The sequence below is a fragment of the Gallus gallus genome, chromosome 4 (assembly GCF_016699485.2).
Source record: "Gallus gallus isolate bGalGal1 chromosome 4, bGalGal1.mat.broiler.GRCg7b, whole genome shotgun sequence".
Classification (NCBI taxonomy): Eukaryota; Metazoa; Chordata; class Aves; order Galliformes; family Phasianidae; genus Gallus; species Gallus gallus.
In genome coordinates, this window is record NC_052535.1 from 13,302,701 (window position 1) to 13,323,466 (window position 20,766).

General features: G+C 40.0%; 1 protein-coding gene across 3 annotated transcripts in view; it reads left to right on the forward strand.

Moving 5' to 3' along the window:
- CAPN6 (calpain 6) overlaps positions 1-20,766 on the forward strand; it is a 58,286-nt gene that overhangs the window by 18,441 nt on the left and 19,079 nt on the right. For all 3 annotated transcript variants that reach the window (XM_420313.8, XM_015278596.4, XM_025150254.3), the window contains 4 exons: positions 13,835-13,966; positions 14,357-14,565; positions 14,901-15,093; positions 17,669-17,862. In XM_420313.8, the coding sequence (XP_420313.3) occupies positions 13,835-13,966; positions 14,357-14,565; positions 14,901-15,093; positions 17,669-17,862 (728 nt within the window). The remainder of the gene's footprint in view (positions 1-13,834; positions 13,967-14,356; positions 14,566-14,900; positions 15,094-17,668; positions 17,863-20,766) is intronic.

The following is a 20,766-nucleotide window of genomic DNA, read 5'->3' on the forward strand; positions in this document are numbered from 1 at the left end:
TGACCCTTGTCCAAGTCCCATTTTCCTAGACCAGAATCTGAGGTTCAAATCAAGGCTGAAATTCATCCTGCATGCTGGCATTGGTAGATGTTACTGGGGAGTTCAATGTGTTGTGGCACAGCCATGCTCTAAATAAGAAACCTTGAAAACGTTATAGTATTTTATTCAGATGGGTTCTGTTTCTGTGTTTGAGAAAGTTAATTTGAAATAAGAACAGAGTTCTGCTTTGTTTGGGGTTCCCATGGTTCTCCTAACCATTCTGTGTCAGCCAGATGTCTGGCTCTGACAGCGTGCGTAGCCCTGAGGAGACCTCTGTTGTGCTTCTGGAGGTTAAGCAAGGTGAAAACTCTCATGGGAGAACCTTGTGCTCCAGAACTGGGACTGGGGAGAAATGAGTGTTTGAGAAGTGCTAAAGGAACTGAAACAGGTAGAATTTTATTCTTCTGAAGATATTATTTTAGAAAACATCCTTTTCCGAAGAGTAGGCATCTATGAACTTAGCTTAATTTACTCTCCTTCCCATCAGTGATATGATGTGGTGCATCAGAACAAGATGCAGCTTGCCAAACATGTTTCTGGGAGCGAAACCTTGACCCCTTTGAAGACTGAGAAGTTTTGCTGCGTACCAGTCTGTCTGTCATCTTGCCTGTTCCCTGATGGGCTGAGTATGGGAGGCATTATGGCATTAATGCATATGACATTATAACGTTATTTGTCATGTTTCCATCTTGCATTCTGCCTGGGTAAGCCATTCCTAGTGAAATAGTCTGTCTTTAATGTTTTCATCTGGCAAAGTTGTGACGTGTTCTTTTCTGGAATTGCTGAAGTGTTCCCAGAATGGAGCTGTTGCTCACTCTTATTACTTTATTTTCCATAACTTTATTTTCCCTGGAAAATATTGCTCGGATAGAGCTTACCCATGAGAAGAGACAAGCAATGAATTAGGAAAGCCTTCAGCCGTCAGCAATTCCCCATGTCTGACCTCTCCATTGCAGTCTGCTGACTGGGTGGACCCTGTGTGACATAAACTTGATGGCTCAGTCTTGTGTAGCTTCATAAAATTCCTTGTTTTTACTTGTGCCCTTTTGTGCTGGCCATGTCCTTACAGGAAGTAGAAACACAGCAGCACTCTGCCTGCATTCCTGCCCTCGCTCCTCTGGAAACCTTGTTGTACAGTTCAGTGAGTGTCCTCCATGCAGCTCCATCCTTACTCCTCCTCTTCCTTCAAACACTAGGGCAGTGTGTGTTCCCTTTTTTGTGACAATATCCTTAGGTATATTCAACCTTCAATGCGTATTGCACTTATTTACATATGATGAAGAGGCAGTGTTCTATAAGCAGCATCTTTCTCAATGGTATTATTCACCCAAGTCTTCCAGGGATATAATTATGAGCAAACATTTGTAAATGACATGCATACTTGCCAAGCAGACGACTCTCCAGATGCCCATGTTTTGTTATCTTCTCTCTTGGCAGTTTTTCCAGTTTATGTTTCCCTCCTTCAGACTGGATGGAGGCTTTCTTACATTATTGCTGTATTTTTCTCTAAAGCAAAAATGCAGGATGGCCTCAGTGTCACCTCCAGAACATAAACACTTCAATTCTGAGGTTTTGAATGTTTTTTTTTAAAGTGTCAGGTTTTGTTTAGTTGGTTCAATTGTCATTAAATGAAAATTGGCCTCTCAGAAAGTCAGCTTCTGTTTGTCCTGAGGCAATGTGATGATGGAAAGAGTGACATCGTAAAATTTATTTTGAGCCTGTAAAACAAAAAGCCCGAGGATCAAATCCTCAGATAGGGTAAGTCTTCTTACAGTAATTGTTAGTTCATTGATTTAGTCTTTCCAAAGAATTAAATGTCTGGCTTCTGTGAAGGAAAAATTACAGCCTAAACATGCCAGTTCCAAAGAAAATTAAGGTACTGTTCTGTCAACACCTTTCTCCAAGAGTGAAAAGCATCCACATCCTGAAGTGGAGCTTCTTTAAGAGGGAATTTGAAAGAATGCTTTGTATGTTGAGGGTTTTATGTGTCATCCCCCCTGCCCCATGTTATTTCCACACTTAACAGGATCTTTAGGACAAGTAATGTGCTGGCCTCTCTGTGTTTGTTTTTTGTATTTTAGATTTGCATGACAGTTTGAATTTTATGCTCCTATCCTGCAATTTAAATCTGTTTCCTTGAAGATTAATTCTATTTAAAAAATATATGAAGCTGTGTGTTTTTATGGCTAAGAGGAAGCTTTGAAAAAATCCTTCACAACTGAAGGAACCTCTTAGAAGTGCTCTCTTGCTGGTATGTGGCATTGTTTCTAATTTAATCACAAGAGCTAAAACATTCTGAATTTTCTTCTTTTTGAGTTTGCAGGAAGGATCCATAAAATGTTCCTTCTCAGGAAAACAGACTGTATCTGTTAAGATCAAATGTTATCTTCCAGCTTCTGAGTGAATTTTGTCTTTTGCATGTTTGAGCTTCAAGTACAGTTAACCGAAACACTTTATAGTGTGGGAGTCAGGATCCAAACTTTGGTCACTGTTATATGTGGTTAGGAGCCATTGTCACCTACTGCTGTGCCATCAGGACATGGAGTCTCCATCATCTGAGGTGTTCAAAAGATAACTATCCAGGAGCGGTCCTGGACAGCCTACTTTAGGTAGCCCTATTTGAGCAGAGGTGTTGGACAAGGTGACCATCAGATATGCCTTCCAGCCTCAATCATTCTGTGATTCTGTGGTCAAGGAGAGGAGAGTGGGCTGCATTGCCAGCTGTACTGAGCCACATGCAGGCTGCAGGTTGGATGTGCCTGACTTAGCTAGAGAGATGCGATATTCAGCTGAGAATCTGGTCTGCATATCTGCATTTGAATAACAACTTTAGATGCTAAGAGGGGATAGTGTTCTTGAAGATGTTCCAAAACCTGCAAAAAAAAAATTAAAAATATGATTACCCTCTAGTGAAAATAATGGCTGCACTGCAAATATTTAAATTGTAAGGCAAGAAAAAAATAATATTGTCAACCTTCATTTAAAACAGGCTTTTCCCTAGCTTTGCCTTTTGAGAGTTGTTATGTTTCTATAGGTTTTCCACTAACTTTGCCTGTTGGACTATGAATAAAATCACTGATTGATAGTGTGAGACTGGAGTTAAAAGGTGACTCATGACTTTCTCTTGGAAGTCGAGCACTAGCACTGAGATTACTGGAGACACAAATGTGCCAGAATGATTTCAGCGTCCCTGTTGGGGTACAGCGTGAGATGTTTTTCCTGGCATGTCATAAGGAAATTCAGCCTGACAGAAGGGGAGCAGTTCTGGGATGTTCTCCAACACGTAGAGGTGGAGCAGTGCATAAGTCAAGATGGATCTGATGTCTACTCTAGTTCATGTTTGAGTTATCAGCACCTCTCAAACTGCTCTTCTTAGGTGGCAAGCAGATTGTTTCCCACAATAGAGGACCTTGGGAGGTTTTTGTCTTCTCAGATGATGAAAGGCTCAAAGTTCTACAAATTCCTAAATGTTCATGGAGAACCTATATCTTTAATGGACTATTTAAAGTGGCTTGAAAACACTTTAATAGAGATTGGAAGTCTGATGAAGATACAGGTCTATTAGCAGTGAATTTTGTGATAAAATCATTTCAGGTCTCCTCTCTGCTGTATTGTCAGAAAGCAGAGAACTACAGTTGAATAACATTCTTTGTGTTAGTTTGGTGTCCGATAGATGTAATGTTAGTGTTTACTGAAGGAATTTGACTGAAATGAAGTAGTAAATTCAAATCAGTATATCTTTATCAAGTTGGGAAAATAAAAAATAAGATGGATAAATGCACTGAAAGTGCTACATGAAGAAACAGCATGATATAAATTAGAAAAAAAAGTTTCATGCTGTTTTTCTGAGCAAGAGATCTCTTGAAAATGTAAATATTTTAAACAGAGATAAAACTGGTTGTAGTTCAACAGGGATAAGATCATAACTGAGCAAACACTCTAAAAAAGAAACAAAACAACAACAACAAAAAAACACTGACTGACTGCTCCAAGTGAGCCAAAGGCCTGCATTCATTCATGTCTAACTGAATCTGCTCTAGTCTTTTTTTTTTTTTTTTTTGGTATGGAAACCAGAAAGTCTTGGTTCATGATAGGAAACAACTTGACAGTGATTGTGAAGTTGGAATCATTTGCATTTGGCACCAAAGTACATAGAATGCTCCCAGACTGAACACAGAAGTAAGACAGTGTATCTCCAGCCTTAAAACTGAGCAGCCAGGTAATTATTTACAGTCTTATTTAGAGGATGCTCTGAGATCTGCAAGACAGACTTTTGTCTGTCTTTTGCCATCAAAGTATTTGTTTCTTCAGCCTTTCTTCCCACAGAGGAAGTACAATTACAGTTATGTTGTCTCTAAGTGGGTATCTGTTCACCTCTTCTCCCAGCAGTGCCTTCCTATTGAGAAGTTTCGACCCATTTTGGTAATCGGGTGTCTTAGTGAAACTAATCGCACCAAGAAGTTGAATGGGAGCAGGTTACCCTGGGGAAAGGCTTGTCCTTTATTAGTCATTGGGATGCCCACAAGAAAGGGAGATACCAGAAGCAAGTTTTATAAATAGGTTTGTGGTATATGGAAATAAATTTCTTACTGATTTCTTGTGAAACATGTTGAGTTGGTAACAGAAGATGGGGAAGGAAAGCAAGCATGAGAACATAATGAAGGTGTCTGAATGAAAAAGGAGGGTACCAGACTAAAGAGTGAATTAATGTCAATTTATGGTTATCAAGGTAATACTGGCAATCACTTGGCATCATCAGCTGCAGAGGTGACAAATTAGTCACGCAATTACCCTGAAGTTTACCTTATAGCACTTGATATTGTTCTTAAAATTTCCAGAAACCTTTCAAAATTCTGACAGAATTGGAGGGAAAGGGACTTATTCAAAATGCATTCATTTCAGTACTCCAAGAGCAACAAGTCGTAGGTAAAATAAAAACTAGCCTACATAGAAGAAAAAGCACGTACTTGATCAGCTGGCAGGTGAGACAACTGTGTCTTTGCTTACATATCTTACTGTAAAATTCACTGTTGGTATTCTTCCAGCTTCATAACTCTCAGAACTCAAGAGACTTACCTCATGTGCTGATAACTTTCCTGTTAAATAAACAAGATAAGATTTTTAAAAGATGTTTTAGGAATGTAAGCTGCTGTTTCTTTTCAAGATGTGTAAATATGAACATGACGATGAGTGATTGGATAAAGTTCTGATGTCCTGATGGCACTAAGTGTGGTTCTCTGCACAGAATCAGGCACATCTCTGTATGTGTCCTGTCAAAACTGAGGCTCCCCTGTCTCTGACTTGCATAAGCTCAGAAAAGTGCAATTGTTCTAGCAAGAGCATAATTGGTATTTTTAAAAAAATATTATTTTCAAAATCTAAAATTTGAAAGCCCTCTAATATTTGAAGACACTTGTGTCTTATGACCAGAATTCCATATGCAATTTTACTGTTACTTTTATGTCACAAATCAAATGTGCAGTACAGAGTGGTGTGGCACCTATTATAATCCTGTGTCTAGGAGGTTGCAATGGCTGCTTCATACACTATTATCCCAATCATTAGAAAACTTAAAGCAAAGTGGGGAAGAACACTTCAAGGTGCTGTCTGGCAAAGATGAGAGATTAGGAACAGTGAGACTAGAAGAAGAGGATGAAGGATTTTTATCTTCATAAAGTATCAGAGGTAACTGTCACAATCAGTAGATACTGGCATCTAGGCTGACACCAAGCCCTGCTGGGAAGGGAACAGGGAGAGGAGAAGCTTGTTGCTTAAGAAATTTCTGCTTTTTGATGTGGTTTAGGTTTGAGCTTGTTAACCATTAATGTCTGTGTATTGCCGTTGGATAAAGAAGAAATATCTCCTTTCAAGTACAAACAAACACTTCCATCTTTATCTGAATGTTCACTTCAGACAACATTTCTTAGGTTGCCTGAGTTTGTTTTCACTATGCAATGCCCGTTCACCATGTAATAACATAAAACAGGGTGATTTTGCTGAAATCTAATACTGTTTTGTAAATAGCATATTCTCTTCCTTATAAAAGCAGTGATTAAGAGTTCAGTCTGCATCCATTACCAGTCCCTTGAGGCGTAGCATTAGGTCAGATTGGACAAGCCCAGAAAGGTCCTGGCCACTGAGCTTGTTAATGGTGCTTAAATTCAGGCAAAGAAAATAGCTACTGCCAAAGATGAGCAGTCAGGCGTACAGACCTGGGAATTCTTGTTTCTGCACTGATCCAGTGCTGAATATTTCAGTGTTGTAAAAAAAAAAAATTGTTGAAACTTTCCAACCTTCTTTTCTCATTGTTTTTATTTCCCCTGTTAGGAAACTAGTTGATGAACTTGACTGAAAAACATGTTCTGAGGACACACTAAGAACGCACAGCAAAATGATGGGTGGCCTTTTAGACTGATGCTCCAAGAGTAGACTTACAGCCCAGGTCTAACCTCAGCCAGCCCACTTATGCCTGGAAGGGATATCAGGCAGTTATTCTAAACTGACTGCCTCTGAACTTGATCTTCCCTTTTTTACTTGAACATTTAATGCAGAGGCATTCCCAGCATTTGGTAGGTTGATCTTTGCAGGAATAGTTGGGCTGGTTTATGCTACCTGATTCTCAAAATTACCGTACATTAAATTTTTATTGAAAATGCCCTCCGTTGCTTTCCTTTTCAGTGGAAAAAGAAAGTCAGTTCTTCTCAGATCCCTTCACTACTGGCAGCCAATTTGGAGCAGTTACAACTTGCTAAAATAGTACATCCAAACAAACAGCTATGGTACACATGCAGACTGACTGTACAGCTCATGTGCAATGAGTCTGATTTTTCTGGAGTTCTTCCTTGTATGCTGTGTATCACCATGCTGTCATGCACACTCCAGTCATTAATAATGATCTGAGTGACTGATTATATTAAACGCTAAGGAATAGATTTCTAATGTCCTTATTCCTGCTGGTGGGTAGCTTGTCATACTAAAGCTCCTTTGAGGTCTGTGTTTACAATAGTAAGTGTTGAACATCCTCCAGCTTCAAGAAAGGTCTACTACCTTAAGACAACACCTCTTCTCATGGAGCATCACCATCTCAACAGTAGAGAGAGCATTTTACAAGAAAATATTGGCTTAGTGGCTGGAAAATGATTTATTTTCTAGTACAAAGTTATGTTTCTCCAGAAATTTAAATATATAAAATTCTAGTTGATTAACATGGCAATTTAACTACATTCTTTTCCCTAGATGATGTCAAACTATTAGCTGTGGAATGGCATAGTCTGAAGTTCCACGGAAAATGTAGTTGTTGATGAGTGAAACATGGAGGAAGTAAGGTATTTCAGAATAGATGGCAACATTAATCAACCTGAAGTGATCTCAGTAATGAATGTCTGCTCAGTGTCCAAGTTCACTATACCAACAATAATCTTTCGGGGATTTTAATCTAAAATCACAAGTTTTATTTTATATATATATATATATATAATATTTAATATAATACATTTTTATATATTTAATATATATAATAATATATATATATGGCATATAACCAATACAATGGTTGTATTCTGGATTTTGACCTATGATACTTCTTTGGATGCTTTTCTTATAGCTAGCTGGGACTGCTTTTTAGTGTGTATTACTGCGGTTATTCAGTGAAATCCTCATCGAAGACAGTGGGTCAGCATTTTCTGTAGCAACAGATTAAAAGATGTGTGTCTTTTCTGAACCATTTACCTTTCTTTTATATTGTCAATAGAGAGATCTCTCTCCAGTCTTCACACTGTCAGAGCTGATAAGGCAATGACTGTAATTTTCCTTGGAAAGAACTTCTGTTTTGGTTACAGCAGAGTTTAGACACCTGGCTGAGAGGATGTGACTGTTCCCTGAAGTGAACTTGGTCCTAAGAATGGATTCTCTGATTACTGTTCATGAGCAAAAAATAATACTGGTTGTAGTATTTAATGTAGAGAAGGAACAAGGTGCTAAGAGAAAAAGGCAGGGAGTAAGACTGTTGTCTTGTAAGTTCAATGAGAAAAAAGGTTATCCTCAAACATAAGTGGTTTTACTCTAAAGCTAAGTAGTATGAATGTACTGCAGTTCTGTATCATGGTAGTCTAAAGCATCACAGAGTAAGATGGTGCAGCAAGAAATACACTAATATACTTGTAGGAGGATGTGTGGAGACCAGACAGTCCTTCATCACATGTTGAGATAATTCTGCAATGAAATGGCAGAGAGCTCTCAGACCTTCGGTAAACACTTTGTTGCTGAGGTTCAGGAGAAGGTCAGTCCTACGGCACGTCAGTCATACCCGTTCCAGCAACTGTCAGCATTCTGGAGGAGAGCAGCTCCAGTGTTCCAAGGGTCAGGTGAAATCTGGTGGCAGCCAAAATACACACCATGTTGCCCAGCATTTGTTTTTTGTCTTCACAAACATTGATTCCGATCTTCCCTAAATACATGTGTCCTGTAGACTGGGCAAGGCTGAAACTTATGGCCTTTACTGAGCATTAGTCACAACTAGCCCCAGATTGAACATGGAAAAGAAGAATGCTATAAAAATGTTTGTAATGCATTTAGTTTTATAACAAGATTTATTGAAGAGAGAGTGGGGAGAAGAACTATTTCCCAATCCCCAAATAACATATTTTACATGTGGCTGGAGCAAACTGGTATACTCTTCCCCTTGCCTGTGTATGGGTGAATTTCTCTTTTTAAGCTGTATTGGCGTTATCTTGCTCTCAGGAATAGATGTTGCTGGAGGATGAGACTGAAGCTGACGGAAGAGTTATACAGCATGAGCTCAGGCTGTACAGACAGAAACTGAAGGACTAAATCTACATTTTGTAGATTTACAAGCTGTAACGGGGCGGATTGTAATAGCTACTTCAGTTGAGGTCATACCTGATCTTTTTTCTTTTGAAGGAAGTTTCTCTGAGAGCTGTTCTCTAAGAGGGTAGAGCTGTACCACAGAGCATGACTGTAACTCAAGTATTCTCTTTTTTCATTCCCTAAACAGTCTTCTCAGGCAAAACAAGGTTGCAAAAGGCTTTTTGTGTATGTTGAAATATGTTGCACAGTTGAACTTAATTATTTTTCTTTCCAGGGCTAACTGCTATTGCCTTGGCAAAGGATTTCTATAAACTTCCCAGCACATCTGGGATTTATTATGAGATAGACAATCTCTTCTACCTCTAAAGATATGCAACTTCAAAATAAATGTTCTCTTTGCTATCCTCCTTTAGGTGTGGCTGGTTCATAGTTAGAAGTAGACAAGCTGAATTTGTACCTCCATATTCTGGAAGAATTACCCTTCACACTTCTTTTCCTTTACTTTCCTACACCAAACTCACTCTTTGCAAGAGCTGGTTCAGTATGATATGAGGACAGGAGAAAAGAAAATGAGAAAGATTATCATTTCTGACATAAATCAAACTGCTTTAAAAAAAAAAATGGAGGCAATGGTCTACTAGGCTCAAGCAGATCAGTGTGTTAGCATCAAGGAAAGATCCTGTCTCTGTATAAGCAATGTTGGATTATTTTTATGATGTTAGGACTGAATTTTTTAAATGGTCCTGAAGAAAGTTAGCTCTAAATGCTACTGAATCCTTTGAAAATCCTATCTGCAAACACTGTTACTGCTTTTTTTCTTCCCTTTCACTGAATTTTTTTTTGTCTGAGACAATTGACAGACCCTAATCCATTAAAAAATGATCCTTCCCTTTTCTCATCCATAGGAGATTTTTCATAATGCTTTACAGTGCAAGTTCAGTTATTGTCTGTGAAGATACACAGTGAATTAATTAACCCTTTGAATGTCTTTCTCCCTTTTTATAACCAGTATGGCTTATTTAGTAAGTTCATGGATTTATGCCAACGGATGCTTCATCAGAGCTAAGGGTAACTTTTCAGGAATCCAGATAAAGGGAAGATTCAAAGTAGCCACAGCAAAATGAATTTAATGCATGAAGTTATTCAGTTTTCTTCTGCACTTCAAACCATTTCATAGATGCAGTGAAATGGGAGTCCGTTGTCTCCCACAGCTGACATTGTTTTGAAATTTCGTAAGAAAGATATATTACAGCAAAGTTGCCATCTTTCATGCTTGTACTACAGCCCAAACATTTTTGTGTCTTTGTGGAATTCCAGACCTCAACTTATCATTCCCAAGCAGATGTCAGGCACTGTCTCATAGTAAACGCTGTATATACCAAGAGATGCATAAGTCTCATAGTATATGCTGTATTGTAAAAAGGGTATTGTTTCAGATACACTTGATACCAGCTTGACTTCTTTTTAGCATGGGATGGGACTGGTCTTGTGACTAAGAAAGAAGCAGTAAATCTGATGTAGTTTGGCTTTTGTATGTCCTACAAAAGTATGAAAATTGGAGCTAATTCAGTCTTCCCGTAACGTGAATGCAAAGCTGATGAAATAAGTCACTTGGAGCGCTCTCAAGATGGTGCAGTATCAATAGAGTTCAGCATAGATTTCACTTGTTCTGGTACTACTCAGTATGTTCATTACTGTTTGAATAAGGGACTAGTAAGCCAGGCACTGGACTGCTGTAGGACAGACTGGGCTAGACTCAAAAGCCTTTCAACAAGGTTTGGAACATAAACTTATCTTGATGTCTTGGTAAAATAGTGTGAAAGAATGAAATTCAGCATCACTTCAGTAACACAAGCAAGTACAATGCTTTGGTGTTAAGTAACTTCATGGCTAGGTTAGGGAGAAGGAATGACCTAGGCAGCAAGTTCATGGAAAAAGATCAGAGGTTGGATCAGAGTCTGAATACAACCCAAATATGTGAAACTGAGGTGAAGAAGACCGAAAAATGGCACCCCGTCTTTAGTAAGCAAGAGCTACGAGTACTGCAAGGCCTTGTTTGGAGTATTATACCTGGGCTTGGCTACCACATTTCACCACTGATATAGATTGTGTAGTGCTAGATTTTGGATAGTTGGACCTCACATGGTACAACAAAAATTGGAATTGGCATGAATAATTTTTTTTTTTTTTTTGCATATAGATGAAAGTCTGGTTGCTTAGAGCAACCAAAAGTGCTTTAAGATCCTCACAAGGAGTGGAGAACAATATAGTTAAGTACCATATTTCTTACTGTGTTGAGGGAATTGTGGCTTAGATAGCTAATTCTGTCTCAGAAGTACTCTTTAGAATGTGCAATGTTGCATAAATGGTGGAGGCATTCAGCTGGCAGCTGACTATTACTGTGCATCTCACCTAAGCCACACAGTGACAGCTATCACAGAAGCTGTTGTAACATATATGATTAATGCCAGGAGAAGCTGAGGCAAATGTCATTTTCTTTCAAGTGTTAGTCTCAGATGTCCAGATCTCCTATGCAGTTCAATAATCATGTGTTTATCAAGCAGGATCCTGTAGAATGTAGGGACTGTGGTGGAAATGGTGAGGTGCTGTCTCTAAGTTCTGCTGTTCCTTGTTTACTTTGGTCTGCAGTGGTCTGCACATGTTAATCTCACCCATATGTCTGGCATTCAACACTTACTGCTCTCTGTTTTTAATCTGAGGACTATGTAGGATATGAGGCATATTTCAATTAGAGAAAGAGATAGTTTAATGTAGTTATTTTTGGCAAAGAAAACCAAATAAGATAAGATATTTGTAATACATGGTGGTGCTTAATTTCTTGCAAAACTGATGAAAGCGTTGGCTTCCTATAGTGAAAGCAAAGTTTGAACAATTTTAATCCTGGAGGGATCAATTTATCCCTTGCTTATTATGATAATAAAATAACATTTTGAAAGGAAAAACAAACTAGAAATCATCACTACCAGACATAAATATGAATTGGATATAAAACTTGACTCTACCCACAATTAATTTGGAATTTTTACTCCTACTATGAAGTCAAGGCCAACTGATCATCCGACGTCAACCTCTGCAGTCAGAAGCTCTGTTTCTTTGCATCAGCTGAAATTACCATTCCATATCAGCACTAAGGCAGGTGAACACACCTGTCCTTTCTGTAGATGAGTGTATTGTACATGGTCAGATTTCATCATACTCACAATTTTGTTATTCAAATTTTTAGCAAGATTTGTTAATGAGCTATGAAACTGTCTCTAATTGAAACTACTTTTAAGAACTGCTGACAGAACAACAGGGCCATATAATGATCAGCCATTTGTTTCCCAAGAGGCCTTTAAAAATTTTACCAACTGTTATTTAATAAGAAATGCCTTGTGCAAAAAAAAAAAAAAAAAAAAAAGGCAAAAAAAAAAAGCAAAAAACCACAGCCACATATTCTTAGAGAAAACAGCATCAGCTCCATGCACTGCGTACAGTGAGCCACCACAGACTGCCACCTGATAAACCTCTTCAGGCTTTCAGTTCAGCACTGACGTTCCTTTTGTTCTCAAAAAATAAGTTCAGATGCCATTATTTTGTCACAGTCCCATCAAAGGGAAGGCTGAGAAGTTTTGATGTGCCTTGTATTTTGGGATTATCATCTGTAATTATCAAAGGACCCCAACAGGTGAGGAGCACAGCTCCTCATTCTACTGCTAGTAACGAACTTGAGAGACTGCAGTAAATGTGGAGTCTTCTGCAATATTGAGGTGAGATGGAGTTGTTTTTTCTGCATTTCTAATGCCTAAGTATGAGATAATTTCCTTCCAACAGTGTTGAAATTTGGGGTTATTCTTATGCTGTGAAAGAACAGAATTTCTTACTGCTCTTCCATCTTCTTAAGTGGTCGGGAAAAGCAGTGATTCAGATGGAGAGCATCATGAGCAATCTTAGAGTTGGCTCTGTATCAATTATGAGATGCTAAGATTGGCTGTTTTTTGAAGTTTTACTTGGCCCAGTCTGAAACTGTGAGGCCTTATGTGTATCAGTTGAGAAGAACCCGTTCTACCAAGAGTAATCAAGACAGTATTACTGCAAAATGCACCCTTGTGGCGTTCCTGTTTGATGATACTTAGAAGTGTTCCTTCTGGTGCCTTGGTCTGCAGGCCATCATTGATCCCCTTGAGAAAGACACAGGAAGGGGAAAGCTAGGGAGGAGCAGAGAGACATTACAGCAGGAGTCAGCTATGCTTTGGTGAGAATCAGCACGTAAATAGAAATGGAGACAGGAAAGCAATGGGAGAGGAGGCAAAGTGGTTCAAATAAGAGCCAAATCAATGAGAGAAAGGAGACCCATAGACTGTGAGGCACGTTTCAAAGATGTATTTCCTACATTCTTCAGTGCTGGGTGGAGGCATCACTGCAGCAGCTCATGCTGTCTGTGGAGGACAGTTGCCAGGATGACAGCCAAGGGACTGGCAATGACAGAAAATAAGCTTTTCTGGTGTCAGTAGCATCGTTTCCTGCTACTTCTCTTGATGTTTATTTTTACTTTGTCTGTAATGCTTCCTTCTTCTCCTTTCACTTATTTTCAGCTGCTCATCAGCTTGCCCTAATGTCAAATAGTTCTACCAAACACTGAATGTGTGCTAGTCCTTAGGGATCATTGCAACTGAGAGCAGAAATAGGAATTCTGGCCAAAAAAAAAAAAAAAAAGCCAAAAAACAACCAGCTGAATTCTGATCTTTAGATAAGGCTATATAGTCTACACATAAAAAGTTTAATAATCCTCTATACCCTGACTTGTAGATATACTCTGTGTCAGAATGCTTTTGAGTTTCCTGTTACAGAAACTTGGTGTTTTGACAGGGAGAACAGCATATGCGAATGTGTTGAACAAGTGTGGAGAGGGATAGCTGTCCGAAGGATGCTGTGATCATCCCCAGTAATCTCTGATTTGTGTTGTTAGGATCTCTGTCAAGACCCCTATCTGTTTGTGAATGGAATCAGCTCTCATGACTTGCACCAAGGCAGCTTGGGGAACTGCTGGTTTGTGGCTGCATGCTCCTGTTTGGCACTGAGGAAGAAGCTGTGGCAGCAGGTAGGTGACCAGTGTGCTTGCTGCACGAAGAAGCTAATATGACTTGGATAAATGGTGAATGTTGATGGATTCAAATCCTCCCTTTCATTAAAAGTTCATTTTTTCAGTTATGAGACCTCCCTACTGCACAGTTAATTGAGCACCAAAGAAAAGATGCAGCAAAGCAATGGTCATTCTCTGCGGATCTATTCAAGTATTACTTTTCTAACAGTGTCTTTAAGATAGGCTATCTTTGTGCAGAATTCACCATCTTTTTCACTGCTTCATCTATTTAAGGTCAGCTGCTGATGAAACTGAATACTGGCACAGTGTGTGCTCCAGGGCACTCAGCTCTCTGAATAAATCTTAACATAATGCATTTAGTGAACTTTCCCTTACATTGTTTCTTAGGTGATTCCAGACTTTCAAGAACAAGAATGGGACCCTAAAACACCGGAGAAATATGCTGGGATTTTCCGTTTCCGTTTTTGGTGCTTTGGAATATGGACGGAAGTGGTTATTGATGATCTGCTGCCAACAATTGATGGGACACTGATCTACTGCCATTCCAACGTGGAAAATGAATTCTGGAGCGCATTATTGGAGAAAGCTTATGCAAAGTATGAGCCAGTTCATTGTCCTTTTAGACCTCAGTGCTGTCCCTTCTACCTAGCTGCTTATTTTCTCTCAGCTTTATCATACTTTCAAGGATTTTAGGTTTGCTCCCAGTAGAGAACCTAAGAGGTTGAAAATTTCAATGCACTTTACTTTAGCAGCCCAAAGCCTTAAGGACCTTTCCACTCCTTTCTTAGCAAGGGTTTATCTGCAGTCTGCAGTTTTGCTTAGTTTTGTTTTTCCTGGTGAACTACAAATACATTATATAAATTGAAACAAAATTAGAGTACTTCTAAAAGCACAGAATAAAATGAATTAAAACGTTCTGTGTTACCTCAAGGTTGGCTGGATCTTATGAAGCCCTGGATGGAGGCAGTGCTGCAGATGCAATAGTGGATTTCACTGGAGCAGTGGCAGAATCTATTGATTTGGTACAGGGTAAATACAGCGAGACTATTTCAGAGCAGATGAAGCTGTTTGAAGACTTGCTGAAGGTGCATAAAAGAGGCGGGCTGATCAGCTGTTTCATTGCGGTATGTATGGAGAGCTGGATTTTTGGAGTTTGAGTGAACTTTCTTACCTGGAAAAATGTTAGTACTAGATTAAAGTATATTCAGTGTGACCTTCATTTGTATGCTTTGGAAAAGCTTTGTTTGGAAAAAGCTATCAAGTTGCCAGTGCTCTCAGCCAAGTACAATTCCAGGAGTCACCAAATGCAATCACAAAATCACAAAGCTATTTATGCTGTTGGCTGCTTTACTCTGGATCTGATATGTTGTTCTTTGTGAATGGTCACAGTTGTATATGGACCCAAGGTTGATGCACCTAGAATGCCCTAATTTACAGACCAATTGGCAGCATTCCATTTCTTTACTGCTTAGGGAAATTCATTTACAGAAAACTGTTTTCTCGGCACTAAGTTGCTGAGTCTTGACTCTGGTTGTGAAGATGCAGTTATCTTGCTAGTTGGAGTTGGGCTGAAAGGCTGAGATCTGCTTGAATTTCCCCATCTTTACAGCAAAGCTTGTATTCCATTTCCAATGTCCGTCTGTAGTGTGAGTGCTAAACGGACCCTCGAGTGCTGATTCATTCTGAAACTTGTATAAATGTCATGGTTGTTGTGCAGTTATCTAGAATAGCAGGAAGTCAGCTGTGTTTGGAGATGCCCGAGAATCTTCTATGTCTAGCTATGCCTGGCCACGCACTGCCCTGAACCAGTGCTATGCTACCAAAGAGGAACACCTGGTCCCTTGTGGGAAGTTAACTTGAACCTGAGAACGCAGCTAGGATAGGAGTCCTGAACCATGTCTCCCAGCTGTGTAAGACAACAGCTCAGAAACAAATTCTTCTATGTCCTTGGTGTTTGTTTTACCTTTGTCACGAGGTCAGAATTTGTATTTAAAAATACAAATTTGGTTTGCTTGGACCAGGCTGGCAGACCAGACTTATCATTGTGATTGTTATTAACTGTGTTTATGAAAGAATTCATTGGTCTCAAATGCTGAGTCAGTTCAGTTTCCTAACATGGATCTGGTGAAGGGGTAGACAAAATCTAGCTAGTTGTATTTTAGAAATCAATTAATTAGGCAGTTGTAATCCCTTCATGTCTTCCTGGCATTATATTTCTGCCTGTCAAATTAAATGCAGATGTCTCTAAGCATGATTATGCAGGGGCGGTTCCTATTGGTTTGGCTTGACTCATCTACATGTATCACTTTTTGATAGATACATTATACACACAATGAAGCTTGCTAGATATAGAATATTTAATCCTTGAGTGGCTTCCTTGCTAACTTAAACACATCATCCTTTTCCTCGTATTACAAAAAATAGCTCTGATCTTCACTGTTTGGAAGTTTGAATAACAGATGTTTAAATATCTCAGCTACATAAATAAATAAATAGTCCCAGAAGAAAGACAGCCCAGCAGTTGAGAAAGGCCTGGAGGATAATAAAAACAGCAGAGAATGTACAGACTCCTGTGCTGTGAAGGAGTCTTCTTTGCTTTTAGTTGTGAAAAATGCAAGTGAAAGTGTTACACTGGAGGAAGCCCAAACCCTTTGGAAATGTCTGCCAGTCTTGATGTAACACATGTGCTGATTCTTTAAAAGCTGTTGACGGTGAAAGGCGAAGAGGTCTGGCAGAGAGTCTCACACTTGCAAGAGCACCTGTCTTTTCTGATTTGATAGAAATTTCTCTTTTGCCTTTTTTTTGTTTGTTTGTTTGTTTGTTTTCTGATTTCTTCTCTTTGGGACTGAACACTTTAGTATCAGTGCAACACTTGCCTGAGGAGAAAGACTGGCCTGTTTAAACCAGAGAAATTTTGAAATGAGTAAAAATATTGGAAATAATACAGTGCATTTCATAATTCTAGTAAGTCCATCTCGCTATACCAGAGCAAAGTCTTGCTTGATCGATCACTGAGCTCTTAATTAGACTATTGCAAATTACACATGTGATCTGCACTGGGTCAAATGTGCCTCTCTTGCTGTCCAAGTGAGTGAGTGTCTTAAAGCATATGGATTATGGCCCAGTACAAGTGAGACAGATTCTGGATATGGTTCATTGCAAAGCTGCTCATGCTGGCATCAGATAGCATATGATTAATCCAGAGGCATAACCGTTTTGGTTGTTTCTGGCTCAGCAGCAACATTATAGCACTGCCACGGCTTTACTTTTCCCACTCTCCTGCCCAGTCTATGTGCTGCTCAAAAACAACACTGCACTGACTTTGTAAAGGGCCAGTCATTCACACCAACTCCAGCATCTGTATTTGATACTGTTTTTCTGGCTTTTAGGTGTACTTAAAAGATTTTGTTATGGATGCGGTAAATAAAGTTGTGTTCTTTTTTGGTAACTTGGCAAATGTTATGTATGCTTAGATCTGCATTTCATTGAGCGTAGGTCATCCAGCAGGACAGTCTACTGCGTGGTCACTGCCGGTAACCAGGCTTTTTGTTGAAGTCTATGAAAAGCAAACCCAGTTTCTAAGAAAGCCTGCAGCTCTGTTAAAGAAAATTAGCCTTCCCTGTCCTGCCCCTTGAATGTGTAGATGTCAGATGTCCTCAATGACAGGAGTTCTCTCTTTTGTCATTTTTGGTGCTGAAGTCTTCCTCTGGAAGAGCCAATGAGGTGGAGGCAAAGACGGGTCTCGTCACTGGTCATGCCTACTCAGTGACTGCAATTCGGAAGGTGCACCTTGGAGAAAGGCTGACATTCTCTTTTAAGGCAGAAAAGCTCTTCATGGTCAGGCTGAGGAATCCCTGGGGAAATAGAGAGTGGAATGGTGCCTGGAGTGACAAGTAAGTACTGACAATCCAGTATTAAAGGAACAAAATTGTGTTTAGGGCCACCAGAAGCTGGACACATTATTAAACATAAAGACATAATGACAGCCTGCAGTACCCAATGAGATCTGAAATGTTCTGTCATCTCTTCCCATTCTGTGAGCACACCCAGGAGCAACCAGGAGGTTATAAATTTCTGGACCTTTGTATACACTGTTCTTCTGGCCCACTGGATCTTGAGTAGAAATATAGCCTACAATTAAGGTGATGAGTCAAGAATACGAGGTTTGTTCTCAGCTTCACCATTGAGTTTGTTTGTGACTCAGTTTCTCATCTGTTATTGCTAGCTGCTGGGGATGATACGAATCTTTCATTCTTAACAAATTTAAGCAGCTGGTAAAAAATGCTGTAAAATTACCATGTGCATAGTTTCTTGAGCTATTTTATGTTGAGTTTTTATATGGGCCATCAGCTTAGCAGGCACCCCTACAGAGTTGGCAATGATTGCTGGAGAAGGTGTATCCCATTGCTGGCAATTAAGTCATGAAAAATATTTAATTAGAATGTTACAGTTCAACACTGTGCTTACCAGCCACTGTTAGTATTCAATAATACAATGCTCTTAACAGTATAGTAACTTCTTATCTTCCGTGCTTCAGCTAGCAAAAATTATTACTTTTAAATGAGAATTTGGTTCAGATGAAATACTAAGCTGGCAGAATGCTAAAAAAAATAATGCAGTTTGTTAACAGAGAAGGTCTTGTGGGAAATGTAAAGGTTGGAGGCCATCTGGGGTAAAGTGATGACAAAATGATAGATTTTTTTGATTCTTGGTGAAGCACAGAGGGGAGTCAGCAGAACTACTGCCTTGGACTTATGGAGGGCAGACTTTGGTCTCTTTTGGACCATGGTTGAGAGGGTCCCTTGGGAGGTAGTTCTGAAGGGCATGGGGACCCAGAAAGGCTGGGAATACTTTAAGGAACTTATTTTAAAGGTGCAGGAGCTGACCATCCTCAAGTCACATAAGACAAGCTGACAGGGAAAAGGAGACCAGTCTGGCTGAACAGAGACCTTTGGCTGGAACTCAGGAACAAAAGGAAAGTTTATGGTCTTTGGAAGAGGGGGCAAACAACTTATGAGGATTACAAATACATAGTGAAGCTGTGCAGGGAGAAAATTAGAAAGGCCAAAAGCCAGCTAGAACTGAACTTGGCCACTAAGGTGAAAGACACAATAAATATTTCTATAAATACATCAGCAGTAAGAGGAGGGCTAGGGAGAATCTCCATCCCTTGTTGGATGCAGAGGGGAACACAGTGACCATGGATCAGGATAAGGCTGAGATGCTTAATGCTGTCTTTGCCTCAGTCTTTAATAGTAAGACTGGTTGCTCCCTAGATACGCAGCCCCTTGCACTGGAAGATAGGGATGGAGAACAGAATAAGCCCTGCATGATTCACGATGAGATGGTTTCGGACCTGCTTTGAAAGATGGACACTCACAAGTCCACGGGGCCAGATGAATGACACCCTAGAGTGCTGAGGGAGTTGGTGGATGTGGTTGCCAAGCCAGTCTATATCATCCTTTGACAGTCCTGGCGAACCAGCGATGTCCTTGTGGACTGGAGACAGGCAAATGTGATGCCCATCTTCATAAAGGACCGGAAAGATTGAGGGGCCAAGTATAGTGTATAAACTGTATGAGTTTAAATAGGGCCAAGTGTCAGGTCCTGCATTTTGGTCACAACAACCCCAGGCAACCCTACAGGCTTGGGGAGGTGTGGCTGGAAAGCTGCCTGATGGAAAGGGACCTTGGTGTACTGATGGACAGTTAGCTGAATATGAGCCAGCAGTGTGCCCAGGTGGCCAAGAAGGCCAATCGCATCCTGGCTTTTATCAAGAATGGTGCAGTGAGCAGGACTAGGGAAGTAATCCTGCCCCTGTACTCAGCATTGGTGAGGCCTCATCTTGAGTACTGTGTTCAATTTTGGGCACCTCAGTACAGAAAGGACATGGAGGTGCTGGAGCAGGTCCAAAGAAGGGCAGCAAGGCTGGTGAAGGGCCTGGAGAATATGCAGTATGAGAAACAACTGAAGGAACTGGAGCTGTTTAGTCTGGGGAAAGAGAAGGCTGAGGGGAGACCTTATTGCTCTCTTCAAATACCTGAAAGGTGATTGCAGTGAGTGGGGTTGGTCTCTTCTCAACTGGTGATAGGTGACAGGATGAGGGGAAACGGCACCAGGGGAGATTTAGGTTGGATATCAGGAAAAGTTTCTTTACGGAAGGGGTTGTTAAGCTCTGGAATAGGCTCCCCAGGGAGGTGGTTGAGTCACCATCACTGGATGTGTTTAAAACCATTTGGATGTGGTGCTCAGGGACATGGTTTAGTGGAGGGTTGTTAGAGTTAGCATAGTATAGTTAGGTTGTGGTTGGACTTGATGATCTTGAAGGTCTTTTCTAACCTGAGCAATTCTATGTTTGTATGAAAAGAGTATGTCTTTTTTAACTTAAGCCCTTGTGGTTCTCTGCTAGGTCTTGTCTGAGCTGCTACTCATTCCAGAGGACTCTGATGTTGGTCTGTTGTTTTTTAGCCTCACGGAGAATTGAGAATTTCCAAATTGGTTAAGAAAATGTCTCTTATGACTAGCAACCTCTTTCCTTCAGCTTCAACTTTATCTTCCAAATACATATGGAAAGGGGATGAGGAATTGTGGCTCCATTTTTTTCTGTTAACACATAAGGGAAGGGGCTCGTGTTGTATTCTGTCACGTTACCTGATCTAAGCATCACAATGCTTACATGTAGAATCCTCGGCTCCCATGTAGAGAGGCATGTCCCTCTGGGGTCAATGTAGGACATATAAATGCATGTTAAACCAGGCAGTGCAGTGTAGTATTACTCTGGGAACTGGAAGCTAGGC